Source organism: Malaclemys terrapin, chromosome 13 (genome assembly GCF_027887155.1).
Source record: "Malaclemys terrapin pileata isolate rMalTer1 chromosome 13, rMalTer1.hap1, whole genome shotgun sequence".
NCBI lineage: Eukaryota > Metazoa > Chordata > Testudines > Emydidae > Malaclemys > Malaclemys terrapin.
In genome coordinates, this window is record NC_071517.1 from 19853400 (window position 1) to 19877886 (window position 24487).

At 45.4% G+C, this 24487-nt stretch overlaps 1 protein-coding gene across 5 annotated transcripts in view; it reads right to left on the reverse strand.

Moving 5' to 3' along the window:
* B3GNTL1 (UDP-GlcNAc:betaGal beta-1,3-N-acetylglucosaminyltransferase like 1) overlaps positions 1-24487 on the reverse strand; it is a 359547-nt gene that overhangs the window by 238833 nt on the left and 96227 nt on the right. For all 5 annotated transcript variants that reach the window (XM_054047297.1, XM_054047298.1, XM_054047299.1 and 2 more), the window contains one exon: positions 19635-19730. In XM_054047297.1, the coding sequence (XP_053903272.1) occupies positions 19635-19730 (96 nt within the window). The remainder of the gene's footprint in view (positions 1-19634; positions 19731-24487) is intronic.

Below are 24487 nucleotides of genomic sequence, written 5' to 3' on the forward strand. Positions count from 1 at the left end.
CACCAGGCAATCCGGCGCACCAGGCAGAGGCTGCTACAGAACTTTTACTGGCCTGGGGTCTTTACTACTGTCCAACAGTATTGCCGATCCTGTGACCCCTGTCAGAGGGTGGGGAAGGCCCAGAACAAGGGGAAAGCAGCTTTGAGACCTTTGCCCATCATAGGAGCATCTTAAACAGAACGTGGCCATGGACATAGTGGGACCTCTCAGCAAGACGACCCAGTCAGGGAAGAAATACATTCTGGTGGTGGTAGATTTCGCCACCCGCTACCCTGAGGCAGTGCCCTTAGCTTCCATTGAAGCAAACAACATGGCAGATGTGCTCTTGACCATTTTCAGCCGAGTGGGGTTCCCCAAGGAAGTCTTGACAGACCAAGGGTCCAACTTCATGTCGGCCCTGCTCAGGTGCTTGTGGGAGAAATGTGGGTGATGGGTCTCATCCCCGTGAGGAAAAACAAACTACAGGCCACCTGGGAAGGTCCTTTCAAGGTTGTCAAGCAGCTAAACTAGGTAAACTATGTGGTGGAGCTGTCTAACCGGGCACTCCACCGCCGGGTGTACCACGTGAATATGATGAAGCCATATTATGACAGGGGGAATGTGGTGTTGGGCATTTGTGGACATTGGAAGGAGCAGGGAGATGACCCTTTAGTACACCTATTCCCTGGACAAGAGCTGGCACCCCCCTGGAAATAATTCCCCTCTCCGATCGGCTAACCCCTGCCCAGCAAGCTGAGATCAGAGGGGTGCTGCATCTGTACCGACAGCTGTTTTCCAAACAGCCTGGACACACTAATCTGACTGTCCACCGGGTGGAGACAGGAACACATCCTCCTATAAGATGCTCCGCCTTCCAAGTCACAAGGAAAACTGCTCAGGACCTGAAAAGAAAGGTCAGGGACATGGTGGCTTTGGGGGTGATCTGGCCATCTTCCAGCCCTTGGGTCTCGCCGGTGGTGCTGGTCCCAAAAAGGATGGGACGATCCAGTTCTGTGTGGATTATTGGAAGCTCAATGCCATCACTGTATCTGATGCCTTCCCCATGCCCAGGCCTGATGAGCTCCTAGACAAATTGGGAGGAGCTCGATACCTTACCATCATGGATCTTACAAAGGGCTACTGGCAAGTGCCGCTGGATGCAGATGCCAGGCTGAAATCAGCCTTTAATCACCCCTCTGGGGCTCTATGAGTTCCTGACCCTGCCTTTCAGCCTCAAGGGAGCACCAGCCACCTTCCAGCGTCTGGTGGATCAGCTACTAAGGGGGATGGAGAGTTTTGCCGTGGCGTACATTGATGACATCTGTGTCTTTAGCCAGACCTGGGAGGACCATGTGTCCCAGCTTGGACAAGTGCTAGACCGACTCCAGGAGGCAGGGCTGACTGTAAAAGATGAGAAGTGCAAGGTGGGGATGGCTGAAGTAGCTTACCTGGGCCATCGGGTGGGGAGCAGCTGCCTAAAGCCGGAACCAGCCAAAGTGGAGATAATCAGAGACTGGCCCGCCCCCCAAACCAAAAAACAGGTCCAAGACTTTATTGGGATGGCGGGGTATTATCGAAGATTTGTGCCCCACCTCAGCGCCATAGCCGCCCCCATCACTGGACTATGCAAGAAGGGGAAGCCAGACAAGGTGGTCTGGACCAAGGAATGCCAGGAGGCTCTCTGGGCACTGAAGGAGGCTCTGGTCAGTGGCCCAGTTCTGGCAAAACCAGACTCTGACAAGCCCTTTTTGGAGTTCACCAATGCCTCAGACATGGGACTGGGGGCAGTGTTAATGCAGGATGATGAAAAGGGGGAGAGACACCCCATCATGTACCTGAGCAAGAAGTTGCTACCCTGGGAGCAACACTACGCGGCCATCGAGAAGGAATGCCTGGCCATGGTGTGGGCCCTCAAGAAACAAGAACCACATCTATTTGAGTGACACTTCACTGTGTACACCGACCACTCTCCCCTGATTTGGCTACACCAGATGAAAGGAGCCAATGCCAAGCTCCAGAGGTGGAGTCTGCTCCTGCAGGATTAAGATATGGACATGGTCTATGTGAAAGGAAGTGCCAACATAACAGAGGATGCTTTGTCCCGGAGAGGGGGCCCTGAACTTCCCCAGGTCACTGGTCAGAGTGACCCCACTCAGTTCAGTCTCGAATGGGGGAGAGATGTGACGCAGTAGGAAATGAGAGATGTGACGCAGTAGGGAGCAGGGTGGATTAACCAGGGAATGTTGTCTAGTTTTACTGGGACTTTTTGCATTGGGGGTGGGATAGCAGGGGATGAGCTGTAACCTGAGCCAGAAAGGGGGTGGGGCCAGGTGACACCTTTGCCCGGGTAACTGGACAAAGACTAGAGGAGAGAGCCTGCTGGAGGGTTTTTGGTTTCAGTTTTGTGCTGGGTGGTGGAATGCAGGGAACCCCAAGCCTGGGGTCTAAGCTCCCTGCCCCCGAGAAGGACTCGACTGAGGGGTCCTGGTTGTACCTACAAGCTCTGTTTTAGACTGCGTTCCTATTGTCCAATAAACCTTCTGTTTTACTGGCTGGCTGAGAGTCACGGTGAATCCCAGGAAGAGGGATGCAGGGCCCTGACTCTCCCACACTCCGTAACACCACAATATTAGCTTTCATTGTTTTAAAATTGATGGGTCATTGGCTATAGCTACAGTTTGAGCTGGGAGTGCAATTCCCAGCTCGAGACACCATATTAACACTAGCTCTCATTGAGATAGCACACTAAAAATAGAACATAGCCATGGCAGCGCAAGTGGCAGGAGAGACTAGCTGCCTCGAGTGTGTGCCAATCCAAGACCAGAAGCACGCACTGGGAATGGCTAGCTCCTCCCTCCATAGTGCTGCCGTGGCTACAATCTATTTTAGCATGCTAGCTCAATGAGAGCTAGCACAAGTATGTCTCGTCAAGCTGTGAATCACAATCCCAGCTCCAAGTGTAAATGTACCCTGTGTCTCAGTTACACCACTCTGGCAATATAAAGAGGCCAAGTGGGTATAACTGGCTGAGTCATGTAAAGGGGTCTTGTTATAATTGAGAAACCCATTCCCATAGCTTCTTGTGTCCCAAAAGTGCCAGCTGTCCCCTGCCCGGTTGCCATAACCGCCAACTTCCTCATCTCCCCAACATTTTCTACAATGCATTTATGCATTTTCAATGCAAAACTTTGTGACACACTGAAAATTGATATTTTGGAACCAATAAAATATGAATGGAATTTAATATCAAAATAAATAACACAATGGAGACTGCACTGATTGCATTTGCTATTCATTTTCAAATTTCTCTCTCTAAATACACTTTTTATACTAATACATGTTATAAAAAAATCACACCCCTAACTCAAATAGTTATACTAGGAAAGCTTTTAAGAGTAGATCAGGCCCAAGTGACAGAGAACAAACTTGAAGTAAAAATTTTAATATTCATCAGTACTCAAACACTAGGATTCCTTTTTTTTAAAATTTGTTTTACTGGTCTAAGAAACCTAACAACCATTCCATCTTGAAAACGACCACTACTATAATTTTAATGTTTTAACATCACATTTTAAGGCCTTCAGCTGGTTAGTGAATAATGAAGAGTGAAGAAAATCCTGTGAGCAAGCTGGGGTGTACACACCACTAGAAGAAATAATACTTTGCACTCATACAAAGCCTTCCATAGGCTCTTACAAATATTCATTCTTTATGTTAACAGGTGCACTTTATGGCCAGTCCAGTAAGCTGAACAGGTCCTAGAGCCATAAAGCATGGGAAATTATTTAAAACACTTTAAATCTGTCAATTAAAAAACAAACTCTCAACATTTTGCAGAGTTTCTATTTCACTAGATCTTTAACAAAACAAAAAAACACAACTGCAGCTAGCAACAGCAACTAACGTGTGATACTTCATTTAGCATAGTCAAAATTAGCCATTTTGGTAAGATTTTTTTTAAATAAGTTCATGAAACATGCCGGTTGTACACTTCTCTCCCCACTTCCTTTTTTTAAACTTTGTAGGCGTTAGGCATTGAAAGTGATGTAAAGGTTAAATCCACCCACATCATAGCTAGCGAGGTGGCAAAGGACCAAGAGTTAGACTAGCAGCCAGATGCAAGACCATTTCCTTCCTCGTTATACACCCCATGCACTGCAACTGCTCAGATTTCCGTTTGGGCCATGGCTTGGCTATCCTTCTGCTAACCACATGCCTGCCCCACCTCCTCTGACATCCTTGTTCTCAAAATGTGATCTGCATATGCAGACTGTACTTTAGATGAACTAAATGTATGCTAATCCATCCTTAAGATCAAGCTATCTACATATTTTAACACACACAAATATCTACTACCTTGGAAAAAGGACACAGCATTCACAGCTGCATTTAACCAGAAATTTAACTATTAACCTTGATCCAAGCCCTGCATGGTACTGATCACATTCACATTGAAAGAAATTAGAGTTGCTGAAAAAACACCCCACAGGACCAGGCTTTTGTGCCCAAAAATTTTAAGACTGGGTCAGAACTTGTTTTCTTTACCACAGGCAAAAAAAATTTACATTTTTTAAAAACTGCATTGAACTCTTAGTACTGATGAAAGGAACAGGTTGATGTAACTGTGCCTTAAAAGAAAGCAACCCTGACTAGCCAAGCAATTAAAACAGTGAGAACTTCAAAGACAGGTATCAAATCTGTTAAACTGAGGCTACTTTAAAGGATTGAATATGAAACTAAAATACTGTTTGCTACAAATCAACTCAACAACTTCAGGTGTCCCTGCTTTTTTGACTTACTGTCCAATTTGGCAAGTGATGCTCTCTACTCTCAGATATTATAGTGATTGACACCACAGTTCAAGCTAGAAATCTATGAAGACAAGCTGAGACAAAGGTCTCTATATACCAAATTTGTTTTCAACAGGAAAGTAGTTTGGTGATTCTAATTTAATTTAAAACAGTGAGCTTTGCTGAAAAGCACTGTGCAGCAACATAGCAGGAGCTGATAAAATCATCAGAACAGTTTTTCAACTGCACTCAGTGACTCCAATGAAAAATACAGGGAGTACTGGGCACTGAGCTCTTTTGAAAATCTGGTCCACTGATTTTTATCCAACAGAAGCTGAAATGCAGACTAAACAAGCATGGAAAATGAGTTATCTTCCACTAAGGAGTTAACCATCACTAAACAACTCTTAGGTGTCTGAGCTCCTGAAATGCAGAAACCTTGAAAAAAAAAAAAGAAAAAGCTTTGAAACTAGACCAATTTTTTGGCTGATATTTTTCATAAAATCGAATTATTTTAAATATTCATGCATATTATTCAATGTGAGAAAATGCACTTTACTGTGCCTGGTTGCAACAGGTAGAATGAAGTATTTTTCCTCTTAGTCAAATTAAAATAGAGAGCTTCAGTAAAATTAAAAATAGTGAACTCATGGCTGAAGCTAGCATTTTTCATTAAAATTAACTGTGATGCTGTTTCTGTTATCTGTGGAATCAGCATTTTGACTTTCAAACTCATGATGAAAGAAAATTACAGGAAGCTTAGGGTGTATCTGTACTGGGCTCTCATAGGAGAACTGACTGAAAAACAAACAGCATCAGTTTATTTGGCAACTTTTGGATTTACAATAGCTTTATCTTTTGAAGATAAAAATGTTAGGATCGCTTTATTATTCCAGCTATCATTTGAAGACAAACTTATTTTTAAGTCATTCCTTATCTGTTAGGCAAAATCCTCAAGCTACAGAGGCAATGGGATAAGAGCTCAAAAATAAGATTAAAGTCCGTTTACTTGTAAGTAGCCCTGTCAATTAATTGCAGTTAACTCATGCAATTAACACAAAAAAATTAATCGTGATTAATCTCAGTTTTAATCGCACTGTTAAACAATAGAATACCAATTGAAATATATTAAATATTTTGGATGCTTTTCTACATTTTCATATATATTGTAGTCTGTGTTGTAACTGAAATCAAAGTATATATTATTTTATTACAAATATTTGCACTAAAACGATAAACAAAAGAAATAATTTTTTCAATTCACCTCATTCAAGTACTGTAGTACAATCTTGTTGTCAAGAAAGTGCAACTTACAAAAAAAATTTTTTTTGTTACATAACTGCACTCAAAAACAAAACAATGTAAAACTTCAGAGCCTACAAGTCCTCTGGAATGGTGGCTGAAACATGAAGGGGCATACAAATGTTTAGCATATCTGACATGTAAATACCTTGCAATGCCAGCTACAAAAGTGCCATGCAAATACCTGTTCTCACTTTCTGGTGACATTGTAAATAAGGAGAGGGCAGCATTATCTCTTGTAAATAAAAACAAACTTATTTGTCTTAGCAATTGGCTGAACAAGAAGTAGGACTGGGTGGACTTGCAGGCTCTACAATTTTACATTGTTTTATTTTTGAATGCAGTTTTTTTCTACATAATTCTACATTTGTAAATTCAACTTTCATGATAAAGAGATTGCACTATAGTACTTGTATTAGGTGAACTGTAAAATACTATTTATTTTGGGGGTTTTTACAGTGCAAATACTTGTAATCAAAAATAAATATAAAGTGAGCACTGTAAACTTTGTATTCTGTGTTGTAATTGAAATCAATGTATTTGAAAATGTAGAAAACATTCAAAAATATTTAAATAAATGGTATTCTATTATTGTTTAACAGTGCGATTAATTGCGTGATTAATCGAGATTAATTTTTTAATCACTTGACAGCCCTATTTGTAAGGTAACATATCAACAAAATAACTTTGAAAGATCAAACAACCATAAATGAACACTCAGTAACATTTAACATTTCAAAAGCTGTAATTTATTTAGTTCAGTTCACAAAACATCCAAGGTGTAATGCATTCCTAGATCTAGGCCAATTAGAAGGTGATGTTCAGAGTAGTTTAGCTTGTTGCAGTTTTTGAAACATTTATAGTTACATTTTCAAAACCACATAAGTGAATTTGGAGCCTAAATCCCATTTCCTAAAAGAATTTAGGCACTTAGGCTCCCAAGTCCCACCAACTTTCAATGAGACTGAGGCTAAGCACCCACATCATTTAGGCAAATGAGATGTAGATACTTTTGAAAAGTTTACAATTGGTCTGTTTCTCCTTACTTTTAGCATCTGCTGCCCCAGAACACAGCTCCGAAAGATTCACCAAAATATTTTTTTTTTTGGGGGGGGGGGGGGCTACAAAATGTAAACCTATTTGGTTCAATACTGTGTAAGATTAACATTTGAAGATACCAGGGCAGACACTCAGCTGGTATAAACTGATCCATAGACTCCAAGCATTTCAGTGTCCATCAGGTTCATTTCATAATCCTTTGAAACTTCACATCATGCATCACGCCAATATGTCACCTCTACCAAGAACCTTTCGGAACAGGGAGACAATCTAAAGGGATTATATTGAGTTGTTTTCATAGTATATTGCAATGTTTCTATTATGAACATTTAAATATTAAATTATAGATCAAATTCAAAGCTGGTTTAAGAACTGATAGCTAATTGAAGTTAATGGATCTGCAAATGGTTGAAAATGACTTGATTTTTTTTTAAACGATAAACAAAGAAACCTTACAAAGGCAAAAGATTTTGCAATACCCATATTTTCTCTGTAGAGCATCTTTAGGTCCAAGCAAAAATGTTGAAACACTAAGTGAAAATTTGAATAATGTTGACAATTGCCGATCTCTTTCTAAAAGTTCAAGAATATTTAACCCAGAGATGCCTTTATACAGCACCTCAGTAAGAAGCTCCAATTATGCTTTCAGCCCACAGATGTGGGTAAGTACTTCTCATTAGGTGCTCTGCACTCACTAGGACTCCTTAGAGCCCCTTGGACATATTGTTTCTGAAGTAAATATAAAAGCACTGACAATCCTGTGCACTTTTTTTCATGCTGCTCTGCAGGTGAGAATAAAAGTGAAGCTCCTAAGGGCTTGGCTACACTTGCGAGTTACAGCACATTAAAGTAGCCCCAGGCGCACTAGCTCACTCCCTGTCCACACTGGTGAAGCACGTAGAGTGCTCTGACTCCGCGGCTAACAGGGCTGGCTCCAGGCACCAGCTTAACAAGCAGGTGCTTGGGGCGGCCAAGGGAGAGGGGCGGCATCTGCGGCAATTCAGGGGCGGCAGGTCCCTCACTCCCTCTAGGAGCGAATGACCTGCCGCTGAACTGCCGCCGCCGATCACGGCTTTTTTTTTTCCCCCTAATCGCCACTGCTGTTCGCAATCGCGGCTTTTTTTTTTTGCTTGGGGCGGCAGAAATGCCACCTCGGCGAGTGGAATAACATTTGCTGCGCCCCCGCTGGAGCGCCGCAGCGCCAGTGTGGATGAGGTGTTGCATTACTGCGCTCTGATCAGCCTCAGGAAACATCCCATAATCCCCTTACATCAAGTGGCCACTCTTCTCATTGTTTTGAACTCGCTGTAGGAATGCGGATATGCCATTTGAAAGCTCCGTTTCTGACACACCGCTGCTTATCTGCTCCGAAACAGATAAGTGTGCTCCAAGACAGATTACTATGGAATGCTGTGTGAGAGAGAGGGAGGCAGGGAGGAGGGGGGAGTCTGCTGCTGTCCGAATTTACAAGACAGCATGCTGACACACTCTCACCCCCCCCGAACCCATTCTCTCTCCCCCCCCATACACACAACACACTCCCTGTCATACTCCACCCCACCCCCCTCATTTGAAAAGCACGTTGCAGTCACTTGCATGCTGGGATAGCTGTCCATAATGCACTGCTCCCAATGCCGCTGCAAGTGCCACAAATGTGGCCACGCCAGTGCGCAAGCAGCTGTCAGTGTGGACAGACCGCAGAGCTTTCCCTACTGTGGTCTCTGAAGGTGGGTTTAGCTCACAGCGCTCTACATCTGCAAGTGTAGCCACGCCCTAAATAACTGTCTTTTATTGTACATGTTTAGTTAGGCCCAGACAGTTTAATGCAATGCATTCTAACCATACAGTTTGTAACTTCAGCTGTATTTGCCCAGGCCAAAACTCATAGGACTTCACTATAAACTTAGTTTTTGGATACATCAGAGAACGGAGAGGGCAGAGGGGAACAAAATAAAAACAAACAAAACCTTAGCTGACCAAACATAGTAGTTGTCTGAAAGCCAATGTTAATCGTTTCTGCTTAATGTATACCTTCTCCTGAGAAAGTCCACAGTGGTCTAATTTTCAACAATAGTGCCATTGTTAATCTACAATCAGAAAGTCTCTTTCTCAGCCCCATTTCAGTCTTTACTAGCAATGATGAGCAACACCTACTGTGAATGGCTATATGTTTTCTTTCAAGCTTTCAACTCATTTGCTTCAATTCTGGCTCTAAAGACATACCTGTGATCATTCCTCATCATTAATAAAGCCACTACTTGGCCTCCATAACATATTTAAGACAGACACAATGGCTTAAATAAATAAAGGCACCATGTTTTAATTCAACCCAATATCAAAGTTAATTACAAATATGTCACACTATGACTTTTATTCAATAGTAATTCAGAACTCCCTAGGATCTATAGCAGGATGATGCACAAAAAGGTTCTGGATTCAGATTGGCAGCTTTAGTAACCTGTTGGATGAATCCTGCAGTTGGCTCTAATAGAACAAAGTTGCATGTTAAGGAATCCCAATGTGCAACATCCTTCCCCTCTGTCAGATGATCCAGAGACCAGAAAACTACTAAATTGTACCCACGGGTGTGGTATGAATATACTGTTAAAAGTTACAATCCACGAGTCATCTCTGAAAAGATTCTGAATCCAGCCAACTCAGAAAGAATTTTCTAAGATAAGCAGCCATATGCATTATGTTCCAGGGAGCAATACTGAGATGTTAGGGTCCATGTAGAGATAGAGCCACTATAACTTGTTCTGTCAAAGATCTAACTGGGCAATTGTTGAACAGGCTTGGATTTGAGTTAAACTATATTGCTCATAGTCAAAAACAAACTTTTAAAAACTACTTAGACTATTTGCATACTTTAAACTAACAGTAAAAAACACTCAGATAGGTGTTTTGACTTATAAGGTTCAGTAAAGTTTTTAGTTTATGTTCCTCCAGATCAGACTGCAACAAAATTTCATAAATGGATCAGATTTAGAGGTCCTGTAGGATACTTTTTAATCTGCAATTTCTTCTGGTTATCAAAGCAGCATATTAAAACAACCAAGTCCCTTTAATATTAATTTATTTATGTGTTTTGTCCTGTTGCTGTTAGTGTGAGGCAATTACATATATGACCATAACAGTTTAAAAACTTGGCATGGATTGGGTCAGAAGGAAACATTACAAAAACCTTCTATAAATGTTTATAATCCATGTAATAATGTGTCTGAAAATGCATATCTACAGTATACTATTTAATCCCTTAATTACCATCTCCATCCTTAAATTACACTAAAAATAGTGTACAAATCTCTTTTAAACAGAAGTAAATGCTGATCTACAAAAAAAGAAATGAAAACTAAATTAATCCCAGATTTCTGTGATGACTACCCCCACTAAAGAGGCAGTGGGGGCAATTAGCAAAGAAATAAATATTAACTAACCTTTTAAAAGGTGTTTTCACCATCGATTGTGCTCTCTTGGTACTCTCTGGTTCCCTGAAAGTAGCCCAGAACATATATTCTGTGACATTATAAATACCATGAAGTATATTGGGATTCAATTACATTTATGGTATTTGGAATGTCACAAAATGATGCACTGTGGGATATATTTAGTGAATCAAGAGTACATCACAAAGGGGAAAACAAAAATTAAAATGGAAAAGCATTTTTGTACTGAATGCCTCCATCAGACTGAAAAGAGAGGGCACTCAACCCAGAAATCTGGGATTAACTCACATGATACAAAATGAAAACAGCTGACACTCGTGCACAAGAGAGAGGTGAAGTTTGAATTTCAGCTTGCATCCTGAATTCCTTGGCTTATGTCCGTTTAAAAATCAGACCTTTAACATAAACATATGAATTTAGAATGCTATTTGATTCATTTCTTTAATGGGCAAAGCTTGCATGGCTCATAAACATATTTCAGAATTCCCATCACAAAACAAATCTATTAAAATTGCAACTCTCTCATCATGAGTATGACTGGAGAAACCATTTATCTGAACCACCCAGGTCAGATTCTCCTAATAAAACATCTACAATCTATTTGCAATGGGACTCAGATCATTGTGGAGCACTGGAGTAGATAAAGCAATTGCTTTCAAAGAGGAAGTTAAGTTTGTTTTTTCAAAATCATGAATGCTATACAGACAACTACATGGTAGTGACAGCATGGACCTCCACTTTGCAGTTCAGTGGTTTAATTTCCCAATATATGGCATAATTAGTTCATCTCCATAAAATACAGTAGTGTAGCGGAAACAGCTGAAAAGTGCTAGCACTGAGCGCAGACACAGATGAAAAGAGCCCCTCAGTACAGGAAATTGCTGGAGACTGTGACGGAGCAGGGAGCAGGGCAGATTTGACCTGGGAATGTTGCAGGGGGGTTGCAGTGGGGATGTGGGACTTCCCTTGAAGGAAGCTACCTGAGCTGTAACCTGAGCCAGGAATGGAGGTGGGGAGAATTAACACCTTCTGCCCGGGAGACTGAACAAAGGAGAGGAGGAGCTGGGGGGAGGGGGAAGAGAGGAGCAGCAGGAGGAGTTTTGGGTTTAGTTTTCAGTTTGGGCTGGGTGGTGCAACGCAGGGAACCCCAAGCTGGGGTCTAAGCTCCCTGAACCTCCCAGAGGGACCTAATTGAGGGGGTCTGGTCGTACCTACACGCTCTGCTTGAGACTGTGTTCCTGTCCTTAAATAAAACCTTCTGCTTTACTGGCTGGTTGAGAGTCGCAGTGAATCTCAGGAAGAGGGGTGCAGGGCCCTGACTCCCCCACACTCCGCAACAACTGGTGGCAGCGGCGGGATCTACTGCACCTCGTGGACGGCACTTCCTGCAGTAAGTGACTGGGGAGCAGTAAAACGAAGGGGGATTGACGGGGACCAGGCGTGCTGAAGAGTGAGAGAGAGACGGTTATTACCCCTGGGAGTGTGTGACCAGCGAGAAGGACTTTTGCAGTAACAGGGTCCCCCGGGGGGATCGCAGCGAGTGGTCCCAGGGGCGGAGGAGTCTGCAGCTCGACCCTGGAAAGAGAGGTGGTGACCTCGAGAAGGGCTGGCACACTAGGGGTCCCCCTGGGAACTGTGGGGAGCTGTGAGCACACAGGCCGGTGAGTGGCCAGCAGGAAGATGTATGCCAAGCGGCTTAAGAGCGACCTGGTGGAGCTGTGCAAGCAGAGGGGGCTGAGCATTGGGAGGCTCACCAAAGAACAGCTCATTGCCCGGCTGGAGGCGGAAGATCGCGCGAATGAACTGATCCCTGTGTCTCAGGGAAGCAGCCTGGCAAATGCAGCGCAGGCACCAGTGTCTGTCCCAGCTGGGAGTGGTCAGCCGGCTGCTGAGGGCTTCCCGAGACCCCTCCTTCCTATGCCTAGGGGAAGGGTGGGGAGGAGCCCAGCAAACACCGAGGGCGCCGTGACCCCCCCGGCCAGCAGGGGATCCTCCCGGCGAAGCTCGCCGGCCAGCAGAGGATCCTCCCGGCGACGTTCGGCATCCGTGGAGCGGAATTGGCTGGAATGGGAGAAAGAGCTGAAACTGAGAGAGCTGGAGGATCGTGAACAACAGAGACAGCATGAAGAGAGACAGCATCAGCATGAACGGGAGGAGAAAGAGAAACGGAGACAGCATGAAGAGAGACAGCGTCAGCATGAATGGGAGGAGAATGAGAGACAGCGTCAGCATGAACTGGAACTGGCGAGATTGAAGGGCAGCGAACCCCCGGCTGTGGTGAGTGAGGGGGGACCCAGGACTGCACGGAGCTTTGATAAGTGCATCCTGGCCCCACGCAAGGAGGGGGAGGACATGGATGACTTCCTGGAGGCCTTTGAGACGGCCTGCGAGCTGCACCGGGTTGATCCCGCGGACAGACTCCGGGTCCTTACCCCGTTACTGGACCCCAAAGCCGTGGCATTGTACCGTCAACTGGGAGAGGCAGAGAAAGGGGACTACGAACTATTCAAAAAGGCCCTGCTACGAGAGTTTGGGCTGACTCCTGAGATGTACCGGGAAAGGTTCCGGAGTCAGGATAAAACCCCTGAGATCTCATATCTGCAACTAGCCGTCCGCATGGAAAGATACGCCAGCAAGTGGGCTGATGGGGCCCAGACGAAGGAGGACCTGATTAAACTGCTGGTACTGGAGCAACTGTATGAGCGGTGCCCATCCGACCTGAGGCTGTGGTTGGTGGACAGAAAGCCAGAGAACCCGCGACACGCAGGGCAGCTGGCCGATGAGTTTGTAAAGAGCCGGTCAGGGGGTGGCAGGGAGGAGCCCCAAAGGAACAGGCCCGCCGCGATGCAGAGAGAGAGTCACCCTGGGACCTCCCAAAGGGGGAATATGGGGAATCCCCTCCCACGGGAAATGCCCAGCGTCAGGGACAACTGACCGGCTCGAGGGGACCCACGGGACATGAGCTGCTATTACTGCGGCCGAAGAGGCCACGTTCGGGCCCAGTGCCCCAAGCTCAAGGACAGACTGAGCAGACCGAACCCGCACCGGGTTAACTTGGTAGAGGCCCGGACGGACGAGGGGCAGGCTTCTCACGCAAGAGGGGCTGGCAGCTTATCAACTGCTCAAGAGAGAGAAGGGCCCCAGGCCAGCTTCTCTGGGGGGCCAGATGCTCCGGATTCAAAGTTCTCCGTTTACAGGGTTGGCGCGGGGCTGTCCCTGCGGAGCGAGTGCCTTGTTCCCCTGGAGGTGGATGGGAAGAAAGTTTATGGATACTGGGACACGGGCGCAGAGGTGACACTGGCCCGGCCTGAGGTGGTGGCCCCAGATCGGGTGGTGCCCAACACCTTCCTGACCCTGACCGGGGTGGGCGGGACCCCATTCAAGGTTCCCGTAGCGAGGGTACACCTGAAATGGGGGGCCAAGGAGGGCCCCAAGGACGTGGGAGTGCACCACCATTTGCCCACTGAGGTGTTGATGGGGGGGGACCTAGAGGACTGGCCAAGCAGCCCCCAGACCGCCTTAGTCGTGACCCGTAGCCAGAGCCGGCGAGGGGCACTACACCCTGACCTTGGGAAGGATGTCACACCGGAGGCACCGAACCCTACCCGGGTGGGGAGGGAACACCCAAGGACAAGGCTCGGGGTGGCTGGGGCTTCCGACCCAGCCGACGAGAGGGAGCAGGTCCCCATCCCTTCCCCAGCCGCTGAGTTCCAGGCCGAGTTGCAGAAGGACCCCTCCCTGCGGAAGCTAAGGGGCCTGGCTGACCTCAGTGTGGTACAGACCATGATGAGAGGATGCAAGGAGAGGTTCCTGTGGGAGAAGGGGTTCCTGTACCGAGAGTGGGCTCCCCCAGGGGAAGTGGAGTCGTGGGGGATCAGGAGGCAGCTGGTGGTTCCCCAGAAGTTTCGCCACAAGCTACTGTACCTGGCCCATGACATCCCTCTCGCAGGGCACCAGGGGATCCGGCGCACCAGGCAGAGGTTGCTACAGAACTTTTACTGGCCCGGGGTCTTCACCAACGTCCGGCAGTACTGCCGATCCTGTGACCCCTGCCAGAGGGTGGGGAAGGCCCGGGACAAGGGGAAAGCAGCGTTGAGACCTTTGCCCATCATAGAGGAGCCTTTCCAGAAGGTGGCCATCGACATAGTGGGACCTCTCAGCAAGATGACCCGGTCTGGGAAGAAATACATCCTGGTGGTGGTAGATTTCGCCACCCGCTACCCCGAGGCAGTGCCCTTATCGTCCATCGAAGCAGACACTGTGGCAGATGCGCTGCTGACCATTTTCAGCCGAGTGGGGTTTCCCAAGGAAGTCTTGACGGACCAAGGGTCCAACTTCATGTCGGCCCTACTCCGGTGCTTGTGGGAGAGATGTGGGGTCCAGCACAACTGGGCCTCAGCATATCACCCCCAATCCAATGGGCTGGTGGAGAGGTTCAATGGGACGCTAAAAATGATGCTGAAAACATTTATGAATCAGCACCCGCAGGACTGGGACAAGTACTTACCTCACCTGCTATTTGCGTACAGGGAGGTACCCCAGGAGTCTACCGGGTTTTCGCCTTTTGAACTGCTATATGGAAGGCGGGTAAGGGGGCCCCTGGACCTGATGAGAGACGAATGGGAGGGGAAGGCCACTCCTGATGGAGAGTCAGTGGTGGAGTATGTCCTGACCTTCCGGGAACGACTTGCCGAGCTCATGGACCTGGCCAGGGAGAGTCTGGCCAGAGCCCAGAGGAAGCAGAAGGTCTGGTATGACCGCACAGCACGGGCCCGCGCCTTCGCCACTGGGGATCAGGTGATGGTCCTCATCCCCGTGAGGAAAAACAAACTCCAGGCCGCCTGCGAAGGGCCCTTCAAGGTTGTCAAGCAACTAAACGAGGTAAACTATGTGGTGGAGCTGTCGAACCGGGCACACCACCACCGGGTGTACCATGTGAATATGATGAAGCCATATTATGACAGGGGGAATGTGGTGTTGGCCGTGTGTGGACATTGGGAGGGGCAGGGAGATGACCCTTTACTAGATCTATTCCCTGGGACAAGAGCTGGCTTCCCCCTGGAAGCAATTCCCCTCTCTGATCGGCTAACCCCTGCCCAGCGAGCTGAGATCGGAGGGGTGCTGCATCTGTACCAACAGCTGTTTTCCAACCAGCCTGGACGCACTAATCTGACTGTCCACCGGGTGCAGACAGGATCGCACCCGCCTATAAAATGCTCCCCCTTCCAAGCCACAGGGTTAAACTGCTTAGGACCTGGAAAGAGAGGTCAATGACATGCTGACTTTGGGGGTGATCCAGCCGTCTTCCAGCCCTTGGGCCTCGCCGGTGGTGCTGGTCCCCAAAAAGGACGGGTCGATCCAGTTCTGTGTGGACTATCGGAAGCTCAATGCCATCACTGTAGCCGATGCCTACCCCATGCCCAGGCCTGACGAGCTCCTAGACAAGCTGGGAGGTGCTCGGTACCTTACCACCATGGATCTTACAAAGGGCTATTGGCAAGTGCCGCTGGATGCAGATGCCAGGCTGAAATCGGCCTTTATCACCCCTCTGGGGCTCTATGAGTTCCTGACCCTGCCCTTCGGCCTCAAGGGAGCGCCGACCACCTTCCAGCGCCTGGTGGATCAGCTACTGAGGGGGATGGAGAGTTTTGCCGTGGCGTATATCGATGACATCTGTGTCTTTAGCCAGACCTGGGAGGACCACATGTCCCAGGTTAGACAAGTGCTGGACCGACTCCAGGAGGCTGGGCTGACCGTAAAACCGGAGAAGTGCAAGGTGGGGATGGCTGAGGTATCCTACCTAGGCCACCGGGTGGGAAGCGGCTGCCTAAAGCCAGAACCAGCCAAAGTGGAGGTGATCAGAGACTGGCCCGCTCCTCAAACCAAAAAGCAGGTCCAAGCCTTTATTGGGATGGCAGGGTACTATCGGAGGTTCGTGCCCCACTTTAGTGCCATAGCCGCCCCCATCACTGAGCTGTGCAAGAAGGGGAAGCCAGACAAGGTGGTCTGGACCGAGGAGTGCCAGGAGGCTCTCCGGGCGCTGAAGGAGGCTCGGGTCAGTGGCCCAGTTCTGGCAAACCCAGACTTTGACAAGCCCTTTATGGTGTTCACCGACGCCTCAGACACAGGACTGGGGGCGGTGTTAATGCAGGAGGATGAAAAGGGGGAGAGACACCCCATCGTGTACCTGAGCAAGAAGTTGCTACCCCGGGAGCAGAACTACGCGGCCATCGAGAAGGAATGCCTGGCCATGGTGTGGGCCCTCAAGAAACTAGAGCCATATCTCTTTGGGCGACACTTCACCGTGCACACCGACCACTCTCCCCTGACCTGGCTGCACCAGATGAAAGGAGCCAACGCCAAGCTCCTGAGATGGAGCCTGCTCCTGCAGGATTATGACATGGACGTGGTCCATGTGAAGGGACGTGACATCCTGATAGCGGACGCATTGTCCCGGAGAGGGAGCCCTGAACTTCCCCAGGTCACTGGTCAGAGTGACCCCGCTCAGTTCAGTCTTGAAGGGGGGAGAGATGTGACGGAGCAGGGAGCAGGGCAGATTTGACCTGGGAATGTTGCAGGGGGGTTGCAGTGGGGATGTGGGACTTCCCTTGAAGGAAGCTACCTGAGCTGTAACCTGAGCCAGGAATGGAGGTGGGGAGAATTAACACCTTCTGCCCGGGAGACTGAACAAAGGAGAGGAGGAGCTGGGGGGAGGGGGAAGAGAGGAGCAGCAGGAGGAGTTTTGGGTTTAGTTTTCAGTTTGGGCTGGGTGGTGCAACGCAGGGAACCCCAAGCTGGGGTCTAAGCTCCCTGAACCTCCCAGAGGGACCTAATTGAGGGGGTCTGGTCGTACCTACACGCTCTGCTTGAGACTGTGTTCCTGTCCTTAAATAAAACCTTCTGCTTTACTGGCTGGTTGAGAGTCGCAGTGAATCTCAGGAAGAGGGGTGCAGGGCCCTGACTCCCCCACACTCCGCAACAGAGACAATATACTGTAAATTAAAGCCAATTTTCCTGAATTCCCTGAAGGATTGCTCATCTCAGAGATTCAACAAATCTCTTACTAAAGGCCCAGAAGTGAAACTATAATTTTCTTGACGTTTATTTACTTTTTCAAAGAAAATAAAAACAAAAAACAGACAAGGCATGCATAACAAACTAAATCCCATAATAAATAACAGAATCATACTGTGAATATTAGAAAAGCGCTGGCTTGCTTTTCCCATTTCTTTTTCCAACTTATAAACGGATGTAAAAACAATACGAAGAGAGAAAATGTTGAGGCCCTAATTCTACTCTAATTGAAATCAATGGCAAAAATTTCAGTCATGTCAATGGTGCGATATCAGGGCCTGAGATAAAAGGAAATTTGACACAATTTTCAATAATCATCATCTAGTTACAAAATCGATCAGCACAATCATACCTTGAAAAAAAATGATGGTACTGTATACACCCCTTAGGCTGTTGCAGTGGGCTTAACTTTTTTACCAATTCATTAAGGGTTCAATCCAAAATTCATGGAAAGATTTCAGTGGGTGTGGAATCAGTCCTTAAACCATGAGCCTTTTTCCCCCCATCATTCTCAACTGTGTGTTGTGAACATGCATCCCGTGGCTGAACTGTCAGAGGCATACGGTATTTCTCAACCCATAAGCCTCTTCTACTGCCAAACCCAACGTCAACACCAAATACTCCATTGGTAACTGTTTTTCTTTTACCATTTTTACTAGATTAACAATCTGAGACTAAGATTTTATTGTTGCAGGACAGGACCACCAAACATGTATGAATGATCCCTATAACCACATCCCTTCCGACACAGAGTTGAGCAATCCACATGCATCTTTTTTTCAGACAAGCTGATGTATGATACCATTGGCATTTTACTTCGTAGTTCTTTATAATAAAATTATTGTCCTTCAGAATAAAATACTCTGTTTCATATTTCAAACCTATGATTATCTGTTATTGTGCATTTCAACTGTTTCCACTGCAGATCTTAAAGGAGCTCTATGGATTCCTCTTTGTGTTATGCTTACCACTCCAGAGGCTGTATGTCTGTCTTTAGGTTTATGGCAGTGGGGAATGCAATTGAGTTTACAATATGAAATCTAACAAACAAGAGAGTATTCATCTCTTGAGCCATTTAAACCTAGCAAAATTAAAAACAAATGTCTTCCTGCTATAACACCACAAAAACCAAGCCTAAAATATGTGCTTTTTAATGCACGCTAAGACAATCTTTCGCTAACCACCCATTAGACTTCTTATAATACTCAGCACACACATTCTTCTACAGACTGGACTGATTTCTTCCACAGTTTAACTTGTTTTTGCCAAAGACTCTTTTAGTTCAGTGTTGGCCACCTGCCTAATGAAACAATCTCTTTTAAAGCCAAGTCTGCTGTCTTCAGTTGCACAAGATGCGTCGTACTTAAAAACAAGGATAATGCAACCTGTGTTTAAGCCTTCAAAAAATACTATTTTAAAAATATCTCCAGCAAGAGTTAACTAAATATATACATATATACATATATACACACACATTATTTATATTATCAGGGTGTAACGTTTACAACTAAAATCTCCTCAGGATAGAGGATTATTTTCTCTTACTTAAATATGTTTGCTAAAAAATTCCTTATTTAAGTACTAGGACATGACAAGGTATGAAGTTAACCACAGTGTAACTACCATGCGTATAGGAAAAATATGAAGCATACTGGAAAGGAAAAGTGAAATAGCTTCAACCTTCTCAAGAGTAAGGTCATCACTATGCAATAACCATATGCTCCAAAAGGCATTTTTTCCAATTACAGGCACTAATATTATACTTTAAATGGGTATATTAAAAGAGATTTAATAATATATTTCTATTATTTACATTCAGTCAAATATCTGGTGGAGTTTTTAAAAGTATTTTTTCCTTTAGTTTCTCAAAGAACAACTCTGATCAGCACCAAGTATGATTAGTGAATGGGAAAACATAACTAAACAAGCCTCTCTGACTACTGCTTTAGCATCACAGATTGAATCACAATTGAAACAAGAATACCTGTGTAAGAAGTTGTCCAGGTGTCAGATTATTGATCCAACGAGTATATCGTTCAGTAGAATCCAATGGCTCTCTCCTGACTTGGCAACCTATAATCTAAAGCAAAATAAAAATCACGAACTGTCAAACCTTAGACATTCAAGCATCAGTAAAAGCGTCTGAAGTTAAATAATTACACACAAAAATCCCTCCATTACACATTATTAAGGTTGCAAGGTCAGGCACTCAAAAGTTAGGAAATGCCAAAATTACAGTTACCTACAACCCCATGTGTGTAAGCATTATGATACAGTCTTTAATTTACATTAACACATACTATTTTTCTCAGTCCCAGTCCCAGCTTCCACCCCATCTCCTTCCCAGGCTCTTTGTCCCAATCTATTCCCCACCCACCCATGCCCGGCTCTTGTCCCCTCTGCCTTTGACTCAAGCAGCTTCTTCCTACAGGCTGCCTGAGCTTGGCCGGGGGGGGGGGGGGGGGGGGGTCATGGAGAGCACAGGACAGGCAGTCTCCATGTTCCCAGTCCAGGTGCCCAGACCAAGCATGGCCTGCAGCAGCCCAAAACTGCAATTGCAAGGAAAGTCCTGCGCCATATGGACAGAATCTTTGGGGAATATAGCTGTTAAAATCTAAGATGTCTTTACTGAGCACGTGCACACTGATTTTTCAAAGGCCGATAAGTAGGGCCCTACCAAATTCACAGCCATGAAAAACATATCACGGACCATGAAATCTGGTCTTTTGTGTGCTTTTACTCTGTACTATACAGATTTCACAGGGGAGATCAACATTTCTCAAATTGGGGGTCCTGACCAAAAGGGAGCTGCGGGGGAGGTGGGGGTCACAAGGTTATTTGGGGGGGGGGGGTTGCAGCATTGCCACCCTTACTTCTGTGCTGCCTTCAGATCTGGGCTGCTGGAGAGCAGCGGCAGTCAGCTGGGCACCCAGCTCCGAAGGCAGTGGTTCGCCAGTAGCAGTGCAGAAAGGATGGCAATACTGTACCATGTCATCCTTACTTCTGTGGTGCTGCTGGCGGCGGCTCTGCCTTCAGAATGGGGCTCCCGGTCAGCAGCCATTGCTCTCCAACTGCCCAGCTCTGAAGGCAGCACCGCTGCCAGCAGCAGCGCAGATAAGGGTAGCAGTACTGCAAGCACCCCTACAATAAGCTTGCAGACCACACACACACACACACACACACACACACACAACTCCTTTATGGGTCAGGACCCCTAAAATGACAACACCATGAAATTTCAGATTTAAATAGCTGAAATCATGAAATTTACTAATTGTAAAATCCTATGAGTGTGAAATTGACCAAAGTGGACTGTATATTTGGAAGGGCCCTACTTATAAGTTGACCAAATAGAGGTGGATTTTCACAGGAATGGCAAAAGACAGCTCTTCCACAAAGGTCATCCCCTGCTACATTTTAACTTCCTGCTCCAGTGCATGGGAGTACTTGAGCTTTTCAAAGAAAAAGTCACCAAAAATTTTTTACATGAGCAAAACAATGTAGTTTTCCCTAGCCTCATTCTTGGACGTCTCTGAATAATTTTGGCTGAAATTTTTCAAAGAAAACTCTGCCAGATGCAAACATCTGGCATGTAAAATTTCAGCCCAAACAGTTAAAGTCTTACAAAGCTATAGGCAACTGAAAAGAGAGTCTTATAATGGAGAGTATTGGGCAACCTTAATAATAGGGTGTGCTATTAGCCCTGCCTATATACTGTAATGTAGAGTGGTTTATATCAAATGAAGGACTATTCTCTGTGAATTTAACAAGACAAATCAAAGCACCAATATAGTAAAAAAAAAAATCTAGATACTGTATTTTAATAAATTAAAACTGGTAATTCAGGCAAGTATAATATTCCCATAGCATTAGAACAACATTCTCTTCTCTGATTCCCACTACGTCGTTCTATTGCAGGGGTCGGCAACCTTTCAGAAGTGATGTGCCAAGTCTTCATTTATTCACTCTGATTTAAGGTTTTGTGTGCCAGTAATACATTTTAACATTTTTAGAGGGTCTCTTCCTATAAGTCTAGAATATATAACTAAACTATTGTATGTAAATAAGGTTTTTAAAATGTTTAAGAAGCTTCATTTAAAATTAAATTAAAATGCAGAGCCCCCCAGACCAGTGGCCAGGACCTAGGCAGTGTGAGTGCCACTGAAAATCAGCTCGCGTGCCGCCTTTGGCACGCGTGCCATAGGTTGCCTACCCCTGTTCTATTGCATACTATAAGTTTGTTAAGTATGCAGAATTCTTTGATATCAAGAAAATTTTTGCTTTGAGTGCGCAGGTAAAGGGCAGAATTTACAGGCACTTTTTAGTTTTTATTATCTTCACATGCATTAATGTTTATCCCATGGAATTTCATGTGATCATTTAATTGTTTATTTGAACAAGGATTTCTAAAGCAAAGACAGTGAGAGAACCTGACAAAATCAAGTAGGTTGGAGAAGTAGAGACAGACAGACAGACCTCTCAGTTTACTAATCTGTGTAGGCCTCTGAGCCCCCAAAAATGTTCTCATTACCCCACTAATTAATTATATATCCAACAATGTTGCTGACATTCCACATCTGCTGCACCATTCCTTTTCCAGATTTTGACATACTTGTCACTGTGGACGTGATCATTATTTGCACCAGAAATTAATACCAACATTGCTGTAGTAGGAATTCTGAGCATTGAGTTGGGATGATAGGATTTTGTTTGTTTTAGTCTGGGAATATTTTTAAGTTGCTTCTAGAAGGAGCTATAGCTGCACATATTGAGGACTGATGCCATATTAAACACTCAGTACTCTTGTATTCATGTAAACGTCTTTAAATTCACACATGCGAGTGGTTGGGTTGGAATTGCTTGTGTGCACAGCCAGAACAGAAATAATACCATGTGATTTATCTGGCCAATCTTAACTAATCAACACTGTTTGATCACAGAAAACTTTCAGAGGGCTGTTGGCGATCACCCAACAGTTAATAAAATTCACAGAAGAATGTGATGAATCAATTTTTTTAAGTAACAAAATCATGATTTATGTACCCCACAGAAAGAGAAGCCAGAAGCTCAGATAAACTATTTGAATTATTTGTTCAACTCTACTTTTGACTTATCACAATAAAGCTTAAAACCTCCTGTCAGCTTTCCCCTGAATCACAATCAAATAAAGAGTCCAAAGCTACAATTTAATAGATATTTTAATAATGCTAATCCCAATTTTTTGTAAATTAATATTGAATGGAAGTTTCCTAACTTCCAATTTTTTTGGAATTTAACATTCCACATTTTTAAATGTTTCACAAAATTTGATTAGAAGTACATTCACACTATTTTTCTATAGAGGGGGTTAATTTTAAGCAAACTATTTTAAAGCTAATGATTTACAGAGGCTTTTGCTAGTATATATTAAGGCAAGATAGACTATCTTTCTTGCATTGTAAGAACTGTGTGTGGAAGTTCAGAAGAAAGCTGACAAAATGCAAAGTGCTGTGCTAACACAATCCTGCCTTTCTGAAAGGTATTCCATAACAGAAAGATAAGGAAGCTTAGCTTATATACACAAATACCCTGACCCTAAGCTCTACAAATACAAGTTAATGAACAGCTGTCATGAGGTGAGAGATTAGTATGGGAGCCCAAACTTGTTTTCTAAAAGATTGGTTTCCAATTAGAGGAAAAATTGGTCATCCCCCCATCCAGCCTGAAACCTCAGAGAGGAGCAGGGCAGGTTTTTGTTTTTATTATTTCTACTTTGGACTGCTTCCAGCCCACCCGGACCATTACCAGCAGCACTCAAATGTGCCGTCTGTTTAAGGCTGCTTCTTAAATCTGGAACACTGTTGGGTACAGGCCCTCAGATAAAGGTGAGAGGTTAACATGTAAACCCCTAAGCTACACAGAACTACTGGCTCAACTCTCAGCAGGACTGTGTCAGCCCTTTATTCTTCCAAGACAGATAAAATGAGTTCCATGAACTTTACTCTGTGTGTGTGTATGTGATGGAGGGGTGGGGGAGGTATCATAGATTGAAACCTTTAAAAATGAGGTTCCACTTGCTCGTCTCTTGAATGTATGTCATTTTTCATAAAATGAAAGTTTGGCTCTGTGTCCCTGGCTAAAATTTCCCCTTCTTTCCATGCTGCTATACAGGGTGCTGTACAATGGTTGGTTGCTGCTGTCCCTCCCACCCCAATGCTGGTTGCATTTCAGTGGTACATACTGTATACTAGGGTTACCATATTAAAACATTTAAAAAAGAGGACACTCCAGGGGCCCCCGGCCCCACCCCTTCCCCACCCCAACTCCGCCCCAACTCTGCCCCTTCCCTAGCCCCGCCCCAACTCCACTCCCATTCCAACCCCTTCCCCAAAGTCCCCGCCCCAACTTCACCCCCTCCCCTGAGCGCCCCGCATTCCCCCTCCTCCTCCCTCCCAGCCGGGGGCACAGGGTCTGGAGGTCTGGGGGCTGCCCGGCAAACCGTGAAGCTGGTAGCACTCGGGCAGCTTGGCTCTTCAGCTACACAGAGCTGAGGTGCCTGGAGGAAGCAGCAGCAGCCGCCGCCGGAGCCGCTCTAAGGTAAGTAGGGGACAGGGATGCCAGCAAAGCATTTTCCCGGACATGTTCGGCTTTTTGGCAATTCCCCCCGGATGGGGATTTGAGGACCAAATATCCGGACATGTCCGGAAAAATCCGGACGTATGGTAACCCTACTGTATACAGTTTGTAAAATGTTTTGGATCCTTTTGGACGAAAAGAATCATATTAGCGTAGAATATTCTTTATCCCCCAACAAACAGAACAAGGTTTCAAGAATTGCTCACTATTTCTTATTGTAAC